The 19,263-nt window shown below is 38.1% G+C and overlaps 1 protein-coding gene across 1 annotated transcript in view; it reads right to left on the minus strand.

Moving 5' to 3' along the window:
- Nucleotides 1-19,263, minus strand: part of NME8 (NME/NM23 family member 8) — a 48,778-nt gene that overhangs the window by 10,181 nt on the left and 19,334 nt on the right. Inside the window, exons 9-14 of the mRNA XM_070369597.1 lie at nt 19,050-19,234; nt 12,630-12,802; nt 5,550-5,694; nt 4,749-4,856; nt 1,075-1,226; nt 68-212 (exon numbers count right to left, since the gene is read on the minus strand). Coding sequence (XP_070225698.1) covers nt 68-212; nt 1,075-1,226; nt 4,749-4,856; nt 5,550-5,694; nt 12,630-12,802; nt 19,050-19,234 — 908 coding nt within the window. The remainder of the gene's footprint in view (nt 1-67; nt 213-1,074; nt 1,227-4,748; nt 4,857-5,549; nt 5,695-12,629; nt 12,803-19,049; nt 19,235-19,263) is intronic.

Consider the following 19,263-nt stretch of genomic DNA (forward strand, 5'->3'; position numbering starts at 1 on the left):
CAAAGTTTCTATAACAAACAGTTACTATGTTTACAATGCAAAGAACTTTTATATATCAGAAACTTACTCAGCTAAAACATCCAAGACATCCTTATAAAACGCTTTTCTTTTTATTTTAAAATAAATTTTCTCTGCTTCCTCTTCAATTAGGAGTGTTTCTTTCATCTGTGTTATATCAAATCCAGTCTCTTTAATAATTTTCATGATATCCTCTAGGGAAAACAGATATTTGATAGTCTTGCAGATTGCCTCCATTTTTGTTCTGTATTTAAGTAGATTGAATAACTGCTGCTGCTACTGCTAAGTCACTTCAGTCGTGTCCGACTCTGTGCGACCCCATAGACGGCAGCCCACCAGGCTCCCCCATCCCTGGGATTCTCCAGGCAAGGGCACTGGAATAGGTTGCCATTTCCTTCTCCAATGCATGAAAGTAAAAAGTGAAAATAAAGTCGCTCAGTTGTGTCTGACTCTTCACGACCCCATGGACTGCAGCCCACCAGGCTCCTCTGCCCATGGGATTTTCCAGGCAAGAATATTGGAGTGGGGTGCCATTGCCTTCTCCGATTGAATAACTAAGGAAGGTCATAGTATCACTTGCATACAGTGGTTTCAAAAAACCAAAACTGTGCTAAACTAAACTGAAAAGGCAGTCCCCAGAGGGACATTCAGAAGAACTTCAATATGTTAATGTAGATGTTCAGTTTCTGGGATCCATCTTTTCAGAAACCACCTGAAATGTCTAGTGGTCTATAAATGAGGAAATCTGTTTCTATGCCAAAAGTGAAGACATGTTTTCATCTCCACATTGCAAATGCCAAGGAACTTCTTGGATATAGAACTTCTAGATATAGATTGGAGGAGACAGCCAACCTGAACTCTTCTCACTGAACTGGCAGGGCACCATTAAGGTGATTAAATAAAGGAAGTCTGGTCAAAATCTCTCACAGCCTAAACTTGGAGCACTACCGCCTGATAATGAAGGTGCTCATTGCTTTATTCTTTCAACTTTACTTTGCAAAATTCCACAGAAGTTGAAGAAAAACGTATACATTGGTTCTATCTTTATATATTTACCTCTTTGTTCCTGTGTTACATGAGGTTTAATCAGTGCCACAGTGTGTTGAGGAGGAAAGAAATGTTGTATTTCCCTTTCAGCAGCTTCTAGTGAATCACTTCCGTACAACTGGTTGATAGGCAAACCTTCTATTGCAAATTGTGCGCATAAACTTTGAAAAATAAGTCAAGTCAAAAACTGTTATAACATATAAAATAACATAACACAATGTAAAACTTCATATTTGCATTCTACAAAAGGAAGTAACTGCAGAATGGCTTGGGGCATGCTATTACCTTTAAGGAGGTAACAGTCATTAGGGAGAAAGGAGTTGAACATTTCAGTAATCATGATAATGGATATTGACAACTGTCAAAGATGGAATGAACACCCTGGTGCAGTGGAAAAGAACAGAATATAGAATTCTGGTGGTATCACTTGCTAGCTACATGATACTGATAAACTATTTTCCTTGTCTGTGCTTCAGTTGTCTCAAATATGAATATGATAATAAACCCTGTTTTGGAAGGAGTCTTTGAAGATGTAATCTGATGATGTGTTTGAAATTTATGGGACATATTAAGCTGTCAGTAAATTCCTTCTCCTTCTTTAATCACTAAATAATATCAAGCACTAGAGATGGCATTTGACCTATTCCAAAGATACCAGATTATAAACGCTGAATCCAGGAGACATGGCAGTGGAACCCTCCAGGTAAGGAAAGCAGCAGTGAGAGAGGAGCATACCAAACGGCTTTGTGGAACAAGGCAGGAGTGACACTGATGTTAATAGACAAGCCCTGCCGGGGTAGTTTCTTCCAGTTCTGTTTTTGTATGATAGATGAATACATATCTCCAAAGTCAACCGTTATTCCTCAGTGTTTTCCAGTTGCACTCTTTTCTTTCTGTCCCTCTGCTTATCTATTTATATTTCAGTAGAAGTGATGTTCATTGCTCATTGATTTTCTGCCCTTTAAACATAGCCCTGAGCAAGCAACCCACAAAATCCAGCCACAGCAAATAATCTCCCTTCCTGTTAACAGACTGACATCACTGGAAACTTGGCTTTCTGTCCTAAGTTTTAAGACCCCTTTCTTATCTCTGAGTTTCCCTTGTGGCTCAGCTGGTAAAATCTCTCTAATTTTTTCAGTGACCATTTCAGATTTCCTTATCTAATGTGACCTTCCCATTCAGCCCTTGGCTGCTCTCACATCTCTGATTTGAAGATATTTGTAGACTAAGAGCCTGTGATTGTCAGGGAGATTTGTACAATGAATGATACATCACCAGAACTGAATCCATTCAATGCAGAGAACTACAAGCAGACCCTCTATTAGGCTGTTAGACATGGTATTTGGAAAAAGTGTCTGTGTGTGTGTGTGTTTGCATGTAAGGATAGCAGAGAAGGATTGCTATTTTTCTCTTGTATGCAAGTGACCATATTTCAGATTAAGCAATGGAGAGTAAAGAGTCTGATGCCCAAGTGCAGGAGTTATTTCTAAGGCCACTTAGAAAAGGAGGCAATCAAAAATAATGGCTAAGAGTCATTGTGAACTTGTGGCAACATTAGGGATCATAAGGGCTTAGGATTTAAATTCTCACTATAATAGTGGGGAGAAGAGGGGCAGTTACTGAGTGCCTTCACCTGGAGAAAATGTCTCTGTGCTGGTATGTAGCCTCCACATTTGGAGCCAGAATTTCTAGAAGAGTGTGCCTACATGTATCAGATCAGATCAGATCAGTCGCTCAGTCGTGTCCGACTCTTTGCGACCCCATGAATCGCAGCACGCCAGGCCTCCCTGTCCATCACCAACTCCCAGAGTTCACTCAGACTCATGTCCATCGAGTCAGTGATGCCATCCAGCCATCTCATCCTCTGTCATCCCCTTCTTCTCCTGCCCCCAATCCCTCCCAGAATCAGAGTCTTTTCTTCGCATGAGGTGGCCAAAGTACTGCAGTTTCAGCTTTAGCATCATTCCTTCCAAAGAAATCCCAGGGCTGATCTCCTTTAGAATGGACTGGTTGGATCGCCTTGCAGTCCAAGGGACTCTCAAGAGTCTTCTCCAACACCACAGTTCAAAAGCATCAATTCTTCAGTGCTCAGCCTTCTTCACAGTCCAACTCTCACATCCATACACGACCACAGGAAAAACCATAGCCTTGACTAGATGAACCTTTGTTGGCAAAGTAATGTCTCTGCTTTGTATAGGCCAGGTATTGATAAGGATTCTTCTCTCTGATGCCATGTATTGCATTCTCTGCTACATTTCATTGAGAGGTTCTATGGCACCCTGCTCATACCACATAAAGAGTGTCCAAGCCATATTATCCTTTACAGTAATTTCCTGGCACAGGAACAAAGACATAAGAGAGGAGGGTCAAAAGAGTACAAAATGCCTCCTTCAGGACAAGTCCAACTCAAGATCTTATACCCCAAAGAAAACACTTCAACTCTATATACATGATGTCTCATAAGTCCTGTTATTTATTGTGGTAGCATGGATGCAAACGTTTCCTGTGTTTGACAAAGCATCTTTATTCTTGCTCACTTGAAGGAGGGCTTTTCTTCCCCTGAATTCAATCCCACTCTGAAATTAGCACAAAGAATTTAGGTGAATTGCAAGTCAGTTTGTTTCCATCAGCTACATGCCAGGAACAGAGATGAATGAGATGCTATCTCCTTCCCTTGGCTGAGACCAAGCCCAGCAGCTAAGATCAAAAAATATTTTTTAAAGTGCCTCTAGGTAACAGGTACTAGACAGCATATTAAAAAGCAGAGACATTACTTTGTCAACAAAGGTCCGTCTAGTCAAGGCTATGGTTTTTCCAGTAGTCATGTATGGATGTGAGAGTCGGACTATAAAGAAAGCTGAGCACCAAAGAATTGATGCTTTTGAACTGTGGTGTTGGAGAAGACTCTTGAGAGTCCCTTGGACTGCAAGGAGATCCAACCAGTTCATCCTAAAGGAGATCAGTCCTGGATGTTCATTGGAAGGACTGATGTTGAAGCTCAAACTCCAATACTTGGCCACATGATGCGAAGAACTGACTCACTGGAAAAGACCCTGATACTGGGAAATATTGAGGGCAGGAGGAGAAGGGGATGACAGAGGATGAGATGGTTGGATGGCATCACCGACTCAATTGGCATGGGTTTGAGTGGACTCCGGGGGTTGTTGATGGACAGGGAGGCCTGGCGTGCTGCAGTTCATGGGATCTCAAAGAGTCAGACACGACTGAGCGACTGAACTGAACTAGGTAACAGGTAACATGCCAGGTTTTCAGCTGATTACAAAATTCTAAGACTCATCAGTAAATTACTTTGTAAATGTTCCCACCAAATTGTAGACTATATATTAAGTTAGTCATCATTGTCTTAAAACTCCTATATCAATTAAATAACCTACAGGACTATCATGCCCTTCTCAAAAGAATTTCTCCTAAACAGTGCATGGGGCATATATTTCTGCCAAGATACGGACTTCTGGCTGGGTAGCTTATTTTCAGCCCCAAATGAAGCAGCTTACAACCTTCTCTTGCAAAGCCTTGTCCATATTCAGGTTGGCACTGGGCTGGGCTTTCAGTCATAAATAGCCCACTCCTTACCCAGCAAAAGGAGCATTCCTGAGTAGTTTCTGTACCCTATATTCAAAAGGAAATCAAAATGGCTCCCATGAAAAAAATCTGAATCATACCACTCTGGAAAATATTCTTTGGCTTCTTCAACATTGCTTGGTCCAATTAACTGTTTCCAGTGTCCTAAGCCATTTTCTCTTACTAAAACAAGGGCTAGTGATGGACCACTGTTAGAAAAGAAAAAAAAAAAGTTAATGAAACTATGGTTTGTAGCTAATTATAGACATAAATAATGCAAGTGAATTTGTTAGACGAAAATAGTAAAATAGCCCTTTTTACTAAGAGTATGAAATTAATTTCTGTTGGGTACTCTCAAGAGTATATTCATCAAAGAAAGGAAGCAGAGAAAGGAAGGGAAAAGAAGGGCCTTGGTTCTGATCGAGTGGTCTACGGACAATACAGGTATTGTCCCCATGCCCCTGCTGATTTATATTATACACGCTTGCTGGCTTTCTGGTCTGGCTGCTGTTTCATTTATTCTGCTAGAAACCTGACAGGTTTCTAGCATCCCATTCATCTCCTCGGACTAGTGATCTTTAGGACTACCAAAACCCTTGAGAGTCAGTCATAGCTGTCTACTTGGACTTGATGATGCTGCACAAACTGGCTATTCAACTCAACTAGACTCCAGAGGCTTCACTGGGAACTTGCATTGCTCTGATAACATTCCGGGGGGACCACAGAAGACACACAGTTGAGCAGGCAATCAAAATGGAAGTAATATTGGCAAAGAACTAGACTCAGCACATCTTTACAGAATTGAGAGGTTTGGCAACTTGAACAGAAAGCAGGGTTAAAAAAAGGCTAAATGATTCAAACATAAATCAACCTGCACTTTCTCAACCTGAATTCTATTTTACCTGGTCATGTTTTCTATAACATTTCCAAAATAATCTTTATTTTCATATTCTTTGCACAGTGTTTTTGCTTCTTCTTCTGATAACACTATCTGTCTTTGCAGCAGTATTTTGAAGCCTTCATCTTGAATTTTATTCAAAACATCCTCTAAATAAAAAGTCACATAAGTTTTAAAGTGCTAGGTTATTGATTATACACACAGTACAGACTATATCATCATAAGGACATAGAATGTATTTCATTCTCATATGAAATTTAAGTTTACAAAAATAGATTATTCGATTTTTAATTTAAGGTGAACAGTATTCTTAACATGTCAAATTTATGATGCCATTTCCAGTTCTTCAGTGAAACAAAATCTATAGATCTGAGAATGGGGGATTTATTTTTTAAAATGTGTACAGTCAGATAAGTTTTATTTCATACATAAAGGTGATATACTGACATTCTCAGATATGCTAGGGTTCTAGAGTTGGGTTTCCCTGATAGCTCAGTTGGTAAAAAATCTGCCTGCAGAGCAGGAGACCCCAGTTTGATTCCTGAGTTGGGAAGATCCACTGGAGAAGGGATAGGCTACCCACTCCAGTATTCTTGGGCTTCCCTTGTGGCTCAGCTGGTAAAGAATCCACCTGCAATGCAGGAGACCTGGGTTTGATCCCTGGGTTGGGAAGATCCCCTGGAGAAGAGAAAGGCTCCTCACTCCAGTATTCTGGCCTGGAGAATTCCAAGGACTGTAAAGTCCACGGGGTCACAAAGAGTCAGACATGACTGAGCGATTTTCACTTTCAGAAAACAAAATAACTAGGTACATATCTTTTTTTAATGTGCTTAAATATAGGCTCTAGATTAACTGAAAGATGAAATATAGTTGAGTAAAAAGTGGGAAATTAATGGACCTAAGGACTGTGAAAAGCATGAAAACTAGTTTATATAAGAAAAATTCTAAATATATCCACTGTACACCTGTTTATAAACAAAATATAAATTTCAAAATATGCCATCAAAAGACATGTTATTGGATTACATTCAAAATCTTTTTGTACCATGTGGCAGATAGAAATATTTTAGAGTATAGATATTTTTGCCTAAAAGCTAAAGCAAGCATCATAATTGAAATCACTGGAGGCATTAAAAGCAGTCAGGGGTAGAACAAAGGCAAAATGTTATCATACTGGCCTTTAATTATTTAATAGTTATTCTGGAAGTACTAAGCCATACATAAAAATAACAAAATTGAACAAAATGGATAACAGTGTTTGCATATAAGCTGTTTGGAAAATTCAGGAGTATTTTTAAAAGGTTAATAGTATTAAATAACATAATTCAGTAAGGGAGTCAGTAAGTAAACATTTACAGAAGCCACTATCTTTCTTACATAGAAAATAAGTTTTGGGGGGAAGTGTCATTCACTATGGGCTTAAAAACCAGGAATAATGCTGAAAAGAAAGAGCTGGAACTAAAACAACAACAATGAACAGCTTACCTTTTATTGAGTGAATACTTTAGAGCAAAGAACATTACATATATTCCCATATTTACTTGAAAAATAAGATAACAAGAACTATAATGAAGAAAACTATTATATCTGAATAAAAGATGTAATAGATGAGTTGAAAAGAGGTACATTGTATTTCTTGAAAATTCATAAGAATATGGTGAAGATGTCTGTTTTCTTCAAGTTAAATAATCCACACAAACTTTGCTTTAGAATTTCTTGAGGTGACCCAGAATATTAAATATCAATAAAGGTCAACATTTATTTAAAGAGTGATGAATTACCATTTGCTACCAAATGGCAAACATAGTAAACACAAAATAATCAAAAACTGAGGCTAGAGTCAAGCAAGAGGGAGAGGGATAGTGATAACAGACTAACAAACTTCAAATTTTGTTTTCCCCCCTTTTCAATTAACACCTTTATGCCATCCTTAAATGTCAGTATGGTTTGCATATCACAATAGCAATATGTTATGACATTAACAGCTATTACCAAAATTCTTTGTAGGAGAAAACTGTATTTGTTTGGGAAAAATTATTTCAACAAATTATTGAGTAGAAGGTGAGATCTTTGCAACTTGGTTGGAGGTAGATTTGCTTTGCTCAGAAAAACTAAAAAATTGTATTTGTTTCCCAGGAACAAGAGTCAGGATTTTAGGGGCAATCCAAACCAGGTGACCAGTGTGGAAGCAGAAACTGCTAAATACTGCTAAGCACTATGAACAGAATGCAGGCCATTTGAAAGTCAGATTTGGCAATTTGGAGGTCATTGGTGAACTTGACTAGGGTAGTTCTGAGGGAAGCTCAATTGGAGGGGCTTCAGGAGTGGGTGAGGGTCAAGAAGGCGACTCACTGAGCACAGACAACTCCTTGAGAAGTGTCCACTGCAGAGAGGTAGAGAAATGGGGTGTCAGCTGAGGGGGCGGAGGATCCAAGGCGGTATTTCTGGGTTTGTTTTTATTTCATTGAATTTTGTTTATTATTATGTTGGACCATGTTTTTGAGCTAACAGGGAAAACTCAGTAACAAGGGAGAAAGTGATTTTTTGCCAGAAAATAAGGGACATTTTCGAGTGTGGAACACTCAGGAAAGCAGGTAGAAATGGCATACATAGATCAAGAAAAGGGCTGGCCTTTGATGGATCATGTCCACACCAGGGTTGCCTCTTCTCCTCTCAGCCAATAACATTGCTTCTTATTTACAGAGAAACCAAGTAACGGAAGACAAACCCCTCAACTTCCTGCCACAAACCTATAAACTGGATCTGTGTCTATCCAGCCCTCTTTCTCTCTTGCTACATAGAATAAAAATCTCTTCTCAGCCCAATCCTATACATCTGCTACAGAAACTATTTCCTCCTGACTCTCAGTGACCTTGGCCTGTCCTCATCTTTTCTCTCTTTCTTGTGACTTCAACTGGTTGGTTCCTTCCCATGAGCATTAATCTACAGTCAGATTTTTCCAATCTCAAAATAACATTTACAAATCTGTCAAATATTACTTCTTTAATTCTGAATTGTTCTGACTTCTCTGTATATAATCTCTCACCCCAGTTTTGAGACTGACTTTTGTGGCAAGCGCTACACTGAAACTACTCAAGATTCTCCTTTTCCTGGCTAATTCAAACTTGACTTTTTAGTCTCTGCATAAACGGTGCTTCTTCCATAAGTATTATGCAACTGTCCCTGGTTAATTAAGCCATACTTATCTTTCCACTTAATTATGGGCTGCATATCCTATTTGATATCCAGTGAGGCATCTCTTATCATAGCGCTTTCCACACTCAGCTGTTATTATCAATTAGATGTATTTTGCTTCAGCAGTACATGTACAGGCTTCAACAGTACATGAACTGTGAACTTCTAGATGTTCAAGATGGATTTAGAAAAGGCAGAGGAACCAGAGATCAAGTTGCCAACATCTGCTGGATCATAGAAAAAGCAAGAGAATTCCAGAAAAACCTCTACTTCTGCTTTATTAATTATGCCAAAGCCTTTGACTGTGTATATCACAGCAAACTGTGGAAAATTCTTCAAGAGATGGGGATAACAGACCACCTTACCTGCCTCCTGAGAAACCTGTTTGCAGGTCAAGAAGCAACAATTAGAACCAGACATGGAACAATGGACTGGTTCCAAATTGGGAAAAGAGTGCATCAAGGCTGTATATTGTCACCTTGCTTATTTAACTTATATGCAGAGTACATCATGCAAAATGCCGGGCTGGATGAAACACAATCTGGAATCAAGATTCCCAGGAGAAACATCAATAACCTCAGATACGAAGATTATACCATGCTTATGGCAGAAAGTGAAGAGGAACTAAAGAGCCTCTTGATGAAAGTGAAAGAGGAGAGTGAAAAAGTTGGCTTAAAACTCAACATTCAGAAAACTAAGATCATGGCATCCGGTCCCATCACTTCATGGCAAATAGATGGGGACACAATGGAAACAGTGAGAGAGTTTATTTTCTTGGGCTTCAAAATCACTGCACATGGTGACTGCAGCCATGAAATTAAAAGATGCTTGCTCCTTGGAAGAAAAGCTATGACCAACCTAGACAGCATATTAAAAAGCAGAGATATTACTTTACTAAAAAAGTCCAAAAAAGCTATGGTTTTTCCAGTAGTCATGTATGGATGTGAGAGTTGGACTATAAAGAAAGCTGAGTGCTGAAAAATTGATGCTTTTGAACTGTAGTGTTGGATAAGACTTTTAAGGGTCCCTTGGACTGCAAGGAGATGAAACCAGTCAATCCTAAAGGAAATCAATCCTGAATATTCATTGGAAAGACTGATGCTGAAGCTGAAACTCCAATACTTTGACCACCTGATGCGAAGAACTGACTTGCTGGAAAAGACCCTGATGCTGGGAAAGATTTAAGGCAGAAGGAGAAGAGGACAACAGAGGATGAGATGGTTGGACGGCATCACTGACTCAATGGACATGAGTTTGAGCAAGCTCCGGGAGCTGGTGATGGACAGGGAAGCCTTGTGTGCTGCGGTCCTTGAGATCACAAAGCGTCAGACATGACTGAGTGACTGAACTGAACTGAGATGCATTTGGCAGCAGGTTGTTGTGCTGGTAGGATAAAGATTATATTGTGTAGAAAATTAAACCTAAAACCCTAGTGACTCAATACATCAGGGATATCCTTATCACCAATGTTACATGCTCATAATAAAGCTGCCTATAGCAGCTTTACTCCTAATAGCCAAAAACTGAACGCAACGAAGATGTCTTCTAATAAGTAACTAGACATATGCTGGTATATTCATACAATATAATGTTACTCAGCTATAAAGAAGTAAGCTATTTAAGCCACAAAAAGACACAAAGGAAACTTAAGTGTATATAGTTATATAAGAGAAATTTATCACTATATGATTTCAACTCTATGGCATTCTGGAACATGCAAAACTACAGAGACAATAAAAAGGTCAGATTACAACAGGGGTTGGGAGGGGGAGATGGATAAATAGGAGAAGAACAGGGATTTTTAGGGCAGTGGTTCTACCATGTATGATACTGTAAAAGGGACACATGACACTGAATTTATCACAACCCACAGAATGTGCAACACAAAGAGCAAACCTTAACATCAACTATGAAGTTTAGTTAATAACAGTGTGTTGATACTGGTTCACTAGTTATAAGAATGTATTACAATAAAATATTACTAGAAGAAACTATTATGGGGGTAGGCATATGGGAACACTGTACTATCTTTCTTAATTTTTCTGTAAATCAACAACTATTCTAAAATATAAAGTCTATTTATCTAAAAAACATATACATATTGTTCAAGGTTTAAAAAGCCAAATGAAACTTTCCAAAGATGAGAACTCTAGGCCCAGGGAGCTTCACTGGTAAATTCCAGTAAAGATTTTAAAAAGATGCAATATCAATTCTACACCATCTCTTCCATAAAACAGTGACTACCTTTCATCTCATTTTATGAAATCTGCATTTACCCATTACCCTAATACCAAAACCAGATAAAGACATTACAAGAAAGTCCCCAACAAAATATTGAAAATTCAAACCCAGCAATATGTTAAAAAGGATAGTAAAAGACAATAAACAACAACCAAGTATAGTTTATCTGGAGAATGCAAGGCTGGTTCAATATTTAAAAATCAAAATAATTGCCATATTGTTAAACTCAAGGAAAAAATATCAGTAGATACAGGAAAAATATTTTGGGAAACTATAACATCCATTCATGATTTAAAAAAAAATACCTCCCCAAACTAGGAGTAGGTGAGAATTTCCTTAATCTAAATAAAGGGCATACAAAGCTAACATGACACTTAATGGTAAAAGACTTAATGCTTTCACTGTAAGATCAGGAGCAAGGTAACTTGTGTACTCTCATCTCGCTTATTATTCAACATCATGCAGGAAGTTCCAGCCAGTCCAATAAGGCAAGCAAAAGAAATAAAAAGTGTACGTATTAAAAAGAAAGAGGCAAAACTGTCTCAATTTTTAGATATTATTGTCTACCTCAGTGGTTCTCAATCCTTCAAAGTGCATATAACAATGTTTGGAGATGTGTTTTGATTTTCACAACTAGGAGTTGAGGGGATGCTACTGACATGAAGTGAGCAAAGGCCAAAGATGTTGCTGAACAGTTTCCAATGCTCGTGACGCAGCACCGTCAACAATTACCTAGCCCAAAAGGTAAGTAGGTCTGATGTTCAGAAACCCTGTGCTGTGCTGTGCTAAGTCACTTCAGTCATGTCCTACTCTTTGTGACCTTATGAACTGTAGCCTGCCAGGCTCCTCTGTCCACGGGATTCTGCAGGCAAGAAGACTGGAGTGGGTTGCCTTGCCCTACTCCATGGGATCTTCCCGACGCTCCTCTCTTATGTGTCCTGCTTTGGCAGGCAGGTTCTTAACCACTCGTGCCACCTGAAAAGCCCTTAGAAACCCTAGTAACAGAAATTCTCAAGGAAATGATGTCAAAAAGCTCCTAGAACTAAGTAGTTTAGCAAGTCAGAGAATATGAGGTCAACATACAAGTATCAATTTATTTCCATACACTGGATATAAAAAAGAATTAACAGTGTTACTTTATAGTTTCTGTTCTTGCTCTGCCAATATTCTATTCACATAATACTCTATTATGTGAGGTTAAAAATAGCTAGCACGTTTTAAGTGTTAGGCACTTTATGTTTTCTCATTTTAACCTTCTCAATTTAAAAATGAAGAAAGATTTGGTAAAGTACATTTTTTCCAAATCACACTATTAATAAGAGATTTACCTAAGTGTTGAACTTAGGCATTTCAGACATGAATACTTCTAATCTTTATTATAATAACTATAATAATAATTATATACAATAATAATTCTTGTATGTTAAATCTACCCTAACAAATTCCTAGGTTAGAAAGCACTTTCTGAACTTTTTTAACTATAAAATTGTTTTATTCTTTTTATTGAGAAATTAGTAAATTAGTGTCAATTAAATTTCTTACTTCAAGTGCTTTTTCTTGAATGTTAAATTTTAAACTAATATATTTTAATATAATTATTCAAATCATATGCACAATGTAGTTAAACAATTTATACTTTATTTCTTACCTGTTCTTTCATTAGCGAGGGCTGGTCGAAGTAATGCCAATATCTTTTCAAATTTTATGCCTCTAATTTTTTTAAAATCAGGGATTAAGACATCAATAAACTTAGTATTAGTTATATTCTCTTCAACATCACAAAACTGAGATATTTGTTGTATTTCCAGATATTGTTGTAAACTGTTAAAATCCAAAACATAATTATAAACTGAAGTTTAATAATCATGCCTGAAAATTAAAACTGATAATATATCCTCACAAATAAAACAAATGAATATGGAACTTCACATAAAGATAAGTTACATCTCTATTACCTCAAAGAATATGCATTTAATTCCATTTTTATTGACCCAACACAAAATCAATTACATGAAATCACATGTTTGATTTCATGAGTATATTAAAGACACCAAAATAATGTATGTTTAAAAAATTTTTTTTCTTTCCTCTATGTAAAGCAATCCAGATAGTTTCTAATTTTCCTTATAATCTTGTCTTTGAATCTAGGCTAATTTAGGAGCACATTTCATGTTTTCAAATAGGTAAGATGCTTTCTATTTGAAATTTATTAATTATTTATTTCCAACTTTATTGGATTATAATCAGGAAATGTATGTGGTAAGATTTTAATTTTTAAAAATGTGTTTAGGTTTACTTTGTAAACAAAGCAAATTTACTTGTGGGATTTAAGGTTATACATGTTCATATTTCATATATTTTAGATCATTTATTATACACAATTATGGAATATATATTTGCCATTCCTATATATCCTTGCTCTTTTGTCTGCTTTGTATTGAGATCTATGACCATAATGTTACTTTTATCCAGTTCTCCTTATTATCTAATACTTATATTTTTATTATGTCATCTGTGTGGTTTCAGGAATAAATTTTTTGACCACTATATCTTCTTCACAAATGTTTTCTTTTACATCATGTCCTTCTTTATCAAGTTTAACACTTTTAATATTCAATTCTAATTATTTTTTCTGGCTATTTTGTTGCCATCTCTTAATTTTTTTATTTTTCTTTGTCTCTTCTAAGCAGAATATAGATTTAGATTACTGCGATACTGAATGGTTTGCCTTGGAAATGAACAGAGATCGTCCTGTCGTTTTTGAGATTGCACCCGACTACTGCATTTCAGGTTCTTTTGTTGATTATGAGGGCTACTCCATCTCTTCTAAGGGATTCTTGCCCACAGTTGTAGATATAATGGTCATTTGAATTAAATTCGCCCATTCCAGTCCATTTTAGTTCACTGATCCGTAAACTGTCAATGTTTACTCTTGCCATCTCCCATTTGACCACTTCCAATTTACCTTGATTCATGGACCTAACATTCCAAGTTCCTATGCAGTCTTGTTCTTTACAGCATAGGACTTTACTTTTTATCACCAGACATATCCACAACTGGGCGTTGTTTCCACTTTGGCTCAGCCTCTTCACTCCTTCTGGAGCTATTTCTTCTCCCTTCTCCAGTAGAATATTGGGCACCTAACAACCTGCAGAGTTCATCTTTCAGTGTCATATCTTTCTGCCTTTTCATACTGTTCATGTGGTTCTCAGGCAAGAATGCTGAAATGGTTTGCCATTATGTTCTCCAGTGGACCACGTTTTGTCAGAACTCTCCGCCATGATCCATCCATCTTGGGTGGCTCTACATGGCATGGCTCATAGTTTCATCGAGTTAGACAAGGCTGTGACCCATGTGATCAGAAAACCAAATACACTCAGCAAAAACAAGACCAGGAGCTGACTGTGGCTCAGATCATGAACTCCTTATTGCAAAATTCAGACTTAAATTGAAGAAAGTAGGGAAAACCACTAAGCCATTCAGATATGACCTAAATCAAATCCCTTATGATTATACAGTAGAAGTGACAAATATATTCAGGGGATTAGATCTGATAGACAGAGTGCCTGAGGAACTAACAGCAGAGGTTCGTAAATATTGTATATGAGGCAGTGATCAAAACCATCCCCAAGAACAAGAAATGTAAAAAGGCAAAATGGTTGTCTGAGGTGGCCTTACAAATAGCTGAGAAAAAAAGAGAAGTGAAAGGGAAAGGAGAAAAGAAAGGATATACTCATCTGACTGCGGAATTCCAAAGAATAGCAAGGAGAGATAAGAAAGCCTCCTTCAGTGATCAATGCAAAGAAATAGAGGAAAACAATAGAATGGGAAAGACTAGAGATCTTGTGAAGAAAATTAGATACCAAGGGAACATTTTCATGCAAAGATGGGCACAATAAAGGACAGAAACGGTGTGGACCTAACAGAAGCAGAAGATATTAATAAGAGATGGCAAGAATACACACAAGAACTATAGAGAAAAGTTCTTAATGATGCGGATAACCATGATGGTGTGATCACTCACCTAGAGCCAAACATCCTGGAGTATAAAGTCAAGTTGGCCTTTGGAAGCAACACTTCAAACAAAGCTAGTGGAGGTGATGGAATTCCAGCTGAGCCATTTCAAATCCTAAAAGAGGATGCTGTGAAAGTGCTGCACTCAATATACCAGCAAATTTGGAAAACTCAGCAGTGGCCACAAGACTGGAAAAGGTCAGTTTTCATTCCAATCCCAAAGAAAGGCAATGCCAAAGAACACTCAAACTACCACACAATTGCACTCATCTCACATGCCAGCAAAGCAATGCTCAAAATTCTCAAAGTCTTCAACAGTACGTGAACTGAGAACTTCCAGATGTTCAACCGGATTTAGAAAAGGCAGAGGAACCAGAGATCAAATTGCCAGAATCTGTTGGATCATAGAAAAAGCAAGAGAATTCCAGAAGAACATCTACTTCTGCTTCATTGACTACATTAAAGCCTTTTGCTGTGTGGATCACCACAAACTGGAAAATTCTTAAAGAGATGGAAATACCAGACCACTGTACCTGCCTCCCGAGAAACCTGTACGCAGGTCAAGAAGCAACAATTAGAACTGGCCGTGGAACAACAGACTGGTTCAAAATTGGGAAAGGAGTGCATGAAGGCTATATATTGTCACCCTGCTTATTCAACTTATATACAGAGTACATCATGAGAAATGCACAAGCTGGAATCAAGATTCCCAGGAGAAACATCAATAACCTCAGATATGCAGATCACACCACCCTTATGGCAGAAAGCAAAGAGGAACTAAAGAGCCTCTTGATGAAAGTGAAAGAGGAGAGTGAAAAAGTTGGCTTAAAACTCAACATTTAAAAAACTAACATCATGACATCTGGTCCCATCACTTCATGGCAAATAGGTGGGGACACAATGGAAACAGTGAGAGAGTTTATTTTGGGGGGCTCCAAAATCACTGAAGATGGTAACTGCAGCCATGAAATTAAAAGATGCTTGCTCCTTGGAAGAAAAGCTGTGACCAAGCTAGACAGCATATTAAAAAGCAGAGACATTACTTTGCTGACAAAGGTCCATCTAGTAAAAGCTATAGTTTTTCCAGTAGTCATGTATGAATTTGAGAGTTGGACCATAAAGAAGGCTGAGTGCCAAAGAACTGATGCTTTTGAACTGTGGTGTTGGAGAAGACTCTTGAGAGTCCCTTGGACAGCAAGGAGATCAAATCAGTCAATCCTAAGGGAAATCAATCCTGAACATTCATTGGAAGGACTGATGCTGAAGGTGAAGCTCCAATACTTTGGCCACCTGATGCAAAGAGCTGACTCATTAGAAAAGACCCTGATGCTGGGAAAGATTGAAGGTAGAAGGAGAAAGGGACGACATAGGACAAGATGGTTGGGCGGCATCACCGACTCGATGGACATGAGTTTGAGCAAGCTCCTGGAGATGGTGAAGGACACACCCGAGTGACTGAACAACAGCAAAGAAGCAGAATATAAATGAGTACAGTTTTTAAATTTTTTTATTTTGAAAAAATGTATATTGACAGAAAAGTTTTAAGGCCAAGATACTGAACTTTAGATTCATCAACTGTCAACATTTTGTCACATTTGTTCTTTCTCTCTTATCCCTCCACCCCCATTCAAGAGTGTGGTGTGTGTGTGTGTTTGTGTGTATTTTGACTTAACCATTTAAGAATTGGCTGCAGATATTTTCACCATTCACCCTCCTAAATACCCGAGGGAAGTTAACACTGTTATAAGAGTATTATCTTATGAACAATCCATATTCAAATTTCAGCAGTTTTATAATCTGTCCTGTCTATAGTGCATACATGCATGCTAAATTGCTTTAGTAATGTCTGACTCTTTGCAACGCCATGGACTATAGCCAGAGAGGCTCCTCTGTCCCTGGCATTCTCCAGGCAAGAATGCTGGCTTGAGTTGCCTTGCCTTTCTCCAAGGGATCTCCCCAACCCAGGGATAGTACCTACATCTCCTGCATTGCAGGCAGATTCTTTGAGCTCAGATTTGCTGAGCCACTGGGGAAACCACCTATCTATAGTAATTTTTCCTAATTTTGGATCATATATTGCATGCAGTCGCCCTAAGCCCTGGTTTCCTTCAGCCTCTAACAAATGCCTCAGCCCTTCTTGTCTTTCATGATACTGATATTTTGAACACTCCAGGCCAGTCCTCATTTTGGAAGGTTTCAAACTATGGAATGGCCCCCTAGTTTCCTATTACATTCTGGGTATGATACTCTATAGGAATATCACATCAGTGGTGCTGTATCCTTCTTGAAACATCACAGTAGGAGGTACACAATGTCAGGTTTTCCCATCACTGGGAAATTATAATAACATAGTCAAAGTGGAACCCCCAGTTTGCACCACTGAAAAGCAACAATTTTCACTTTGTAAATAATATCCGTATTATTTATTTATCCTTATTATTTGAAAGGGCACTATTGGAAAATCCATATATTATTCATACAATGGATTTAGCGCTTCATTGATGATTCCTGTCTGCATTAATTATCATTAGGTAGTTTTTAATTTTTTATCTTAATCTGGTAATCTCTGTATTTGATGGGATAGTTAACCTTTTCATATTTAGTATAGCAGTCATATACCCAGCTATAAAAATTTATATATACTGTTTATTCTACATGAGAGTTTGTGTCCTTGATCCTTTAGGTTTTGAATCTACTTTAAAAATGGCAGGTGGAAGTTCACAGCACCTGTTAGGCCATGTCTATAGAATAAGATCTGTAAAAACTGAATCCCAGAAAAATATGTTCCCTAACCCACAACTTCATGCTGCCTGCTTAGGTTGATGATCAGTATAAACACAGGCCAATATTAAAAAGAAAATGCTGCAAACTTTGCAAAACAACATTGACACACCTCACTCCACCCCTATCCTGCCAAGTGCTTAAATTATCTTATTATATGTGTATTGAACAACTGCTTCTGAAAGTTGGATGCAATAGACCCTGACCTGTACAACAGCACCAACAGACACTGACTCCTCCTGTGCCAGCTATGTTAATAGTGTTTCACACAACACTTTAAAAAATGGCTCAAAAATTCAGGTATGCAACCTGGTATCTTGAGCCCAGCATTTCCCACCCAAGCCTGCTCCCCAACCGCTAAGTATCATTTTCTCTTTAAACTCTCACAGTAACTCATACTGTTTACAAAGTCCTTTGTCAGCACTTGATTTATCCTACCAGTCCCTCTATCTCACTTAAAACTGGGAATTAATGGTATTAGGGTCTCCCTGCTACCTAAAAATTATGATATGGCTAGGAACCAGGGGATGGACCAACTAAAAAAAAAAAACTGCTATAATTTATTAATAAGATAACAAGGAGAGTTCTGGAGATGCTCAACCAGAACACGCAGTGGAGATGGGCTGCCCGGCAGGAGGAGACGCACATTAGGAAGCCTCAGGACCCAGCTACTCGGAACCTGCTCCTGCTTACCCACCTTTCTTTCAGACATGACCCTGACAACTCATGGACTAAACGCTGGATTTTCTGAGTCTTCATAGGAATAAAAGGCACAGATGGCAAGTGCATAAACCCAACATTCTGTAAGTGACTTACATTCACTTTTGAATATTTACAAACTGTTAACAAAAACTGTACAACTATTTAGTTCTTAGCAGTTTATCACCACTAACTGCCTTGAGTAAAAGGACAGAGGACATTTGCTGTCTCTAGGACAAGGGGAGGCAGAAGTGGAATGTAGAGAGACAGGAAAGGGGTCTGGTTTGGAAGGGACCAGCCTTGGTCCCATTCTAACCCTTGAGTCCAGGGCCATGAAGCCAGATAGGTGCACCCAGTGTTAGAGAGACAAACAGGAATTTCTTCCCTTTCGAAACTGCTTGACATAAACTTTCAGGGAAACTCCGGCTTTGTTGATCATATAAAATTTTGGACTGAAAAGAATACCTGTGGCCTTGACATAAAGATGTTTGTCTTTAGACTTGAGATATTTGTATGTTATACTATGTTACCTGCTAAAACATTGTAAACAATAAGCTTCCTGGCCTGGAGCTACCTTTTCCTCTCTTTCATCCTCGAAGGCTTGGCCATCTCCTGTTGTTCATCCCATGGTTCTTTAGATTCTGTCTCAGAATTAACTTCACTTTCATCCCAGGAAGGCTGTTTTGCCTTTGCTTGTGAAACAACTAGAATATAGCTTAGGTTCCTTGTCATAAAAGAAACAAAATCCTCAAAGTCAGGCTACAAAATAAAATAAAAATAATATTATT

The sequence above is a fragment of the Bos mutus genome, chromosome 4, assembly GCF_027580195.1.
Source record: "Bos mutus isolate GX-2022 chromosome 4, NWIPB_WYAK_1.1, whole genome shotgun sequence".
Classification (NCBI taxonomy): Eukaryota; Metazoa; Chordata; class Mammalia; order Artiodactyla; family Bovidae; genus Bos; species Bos mutus.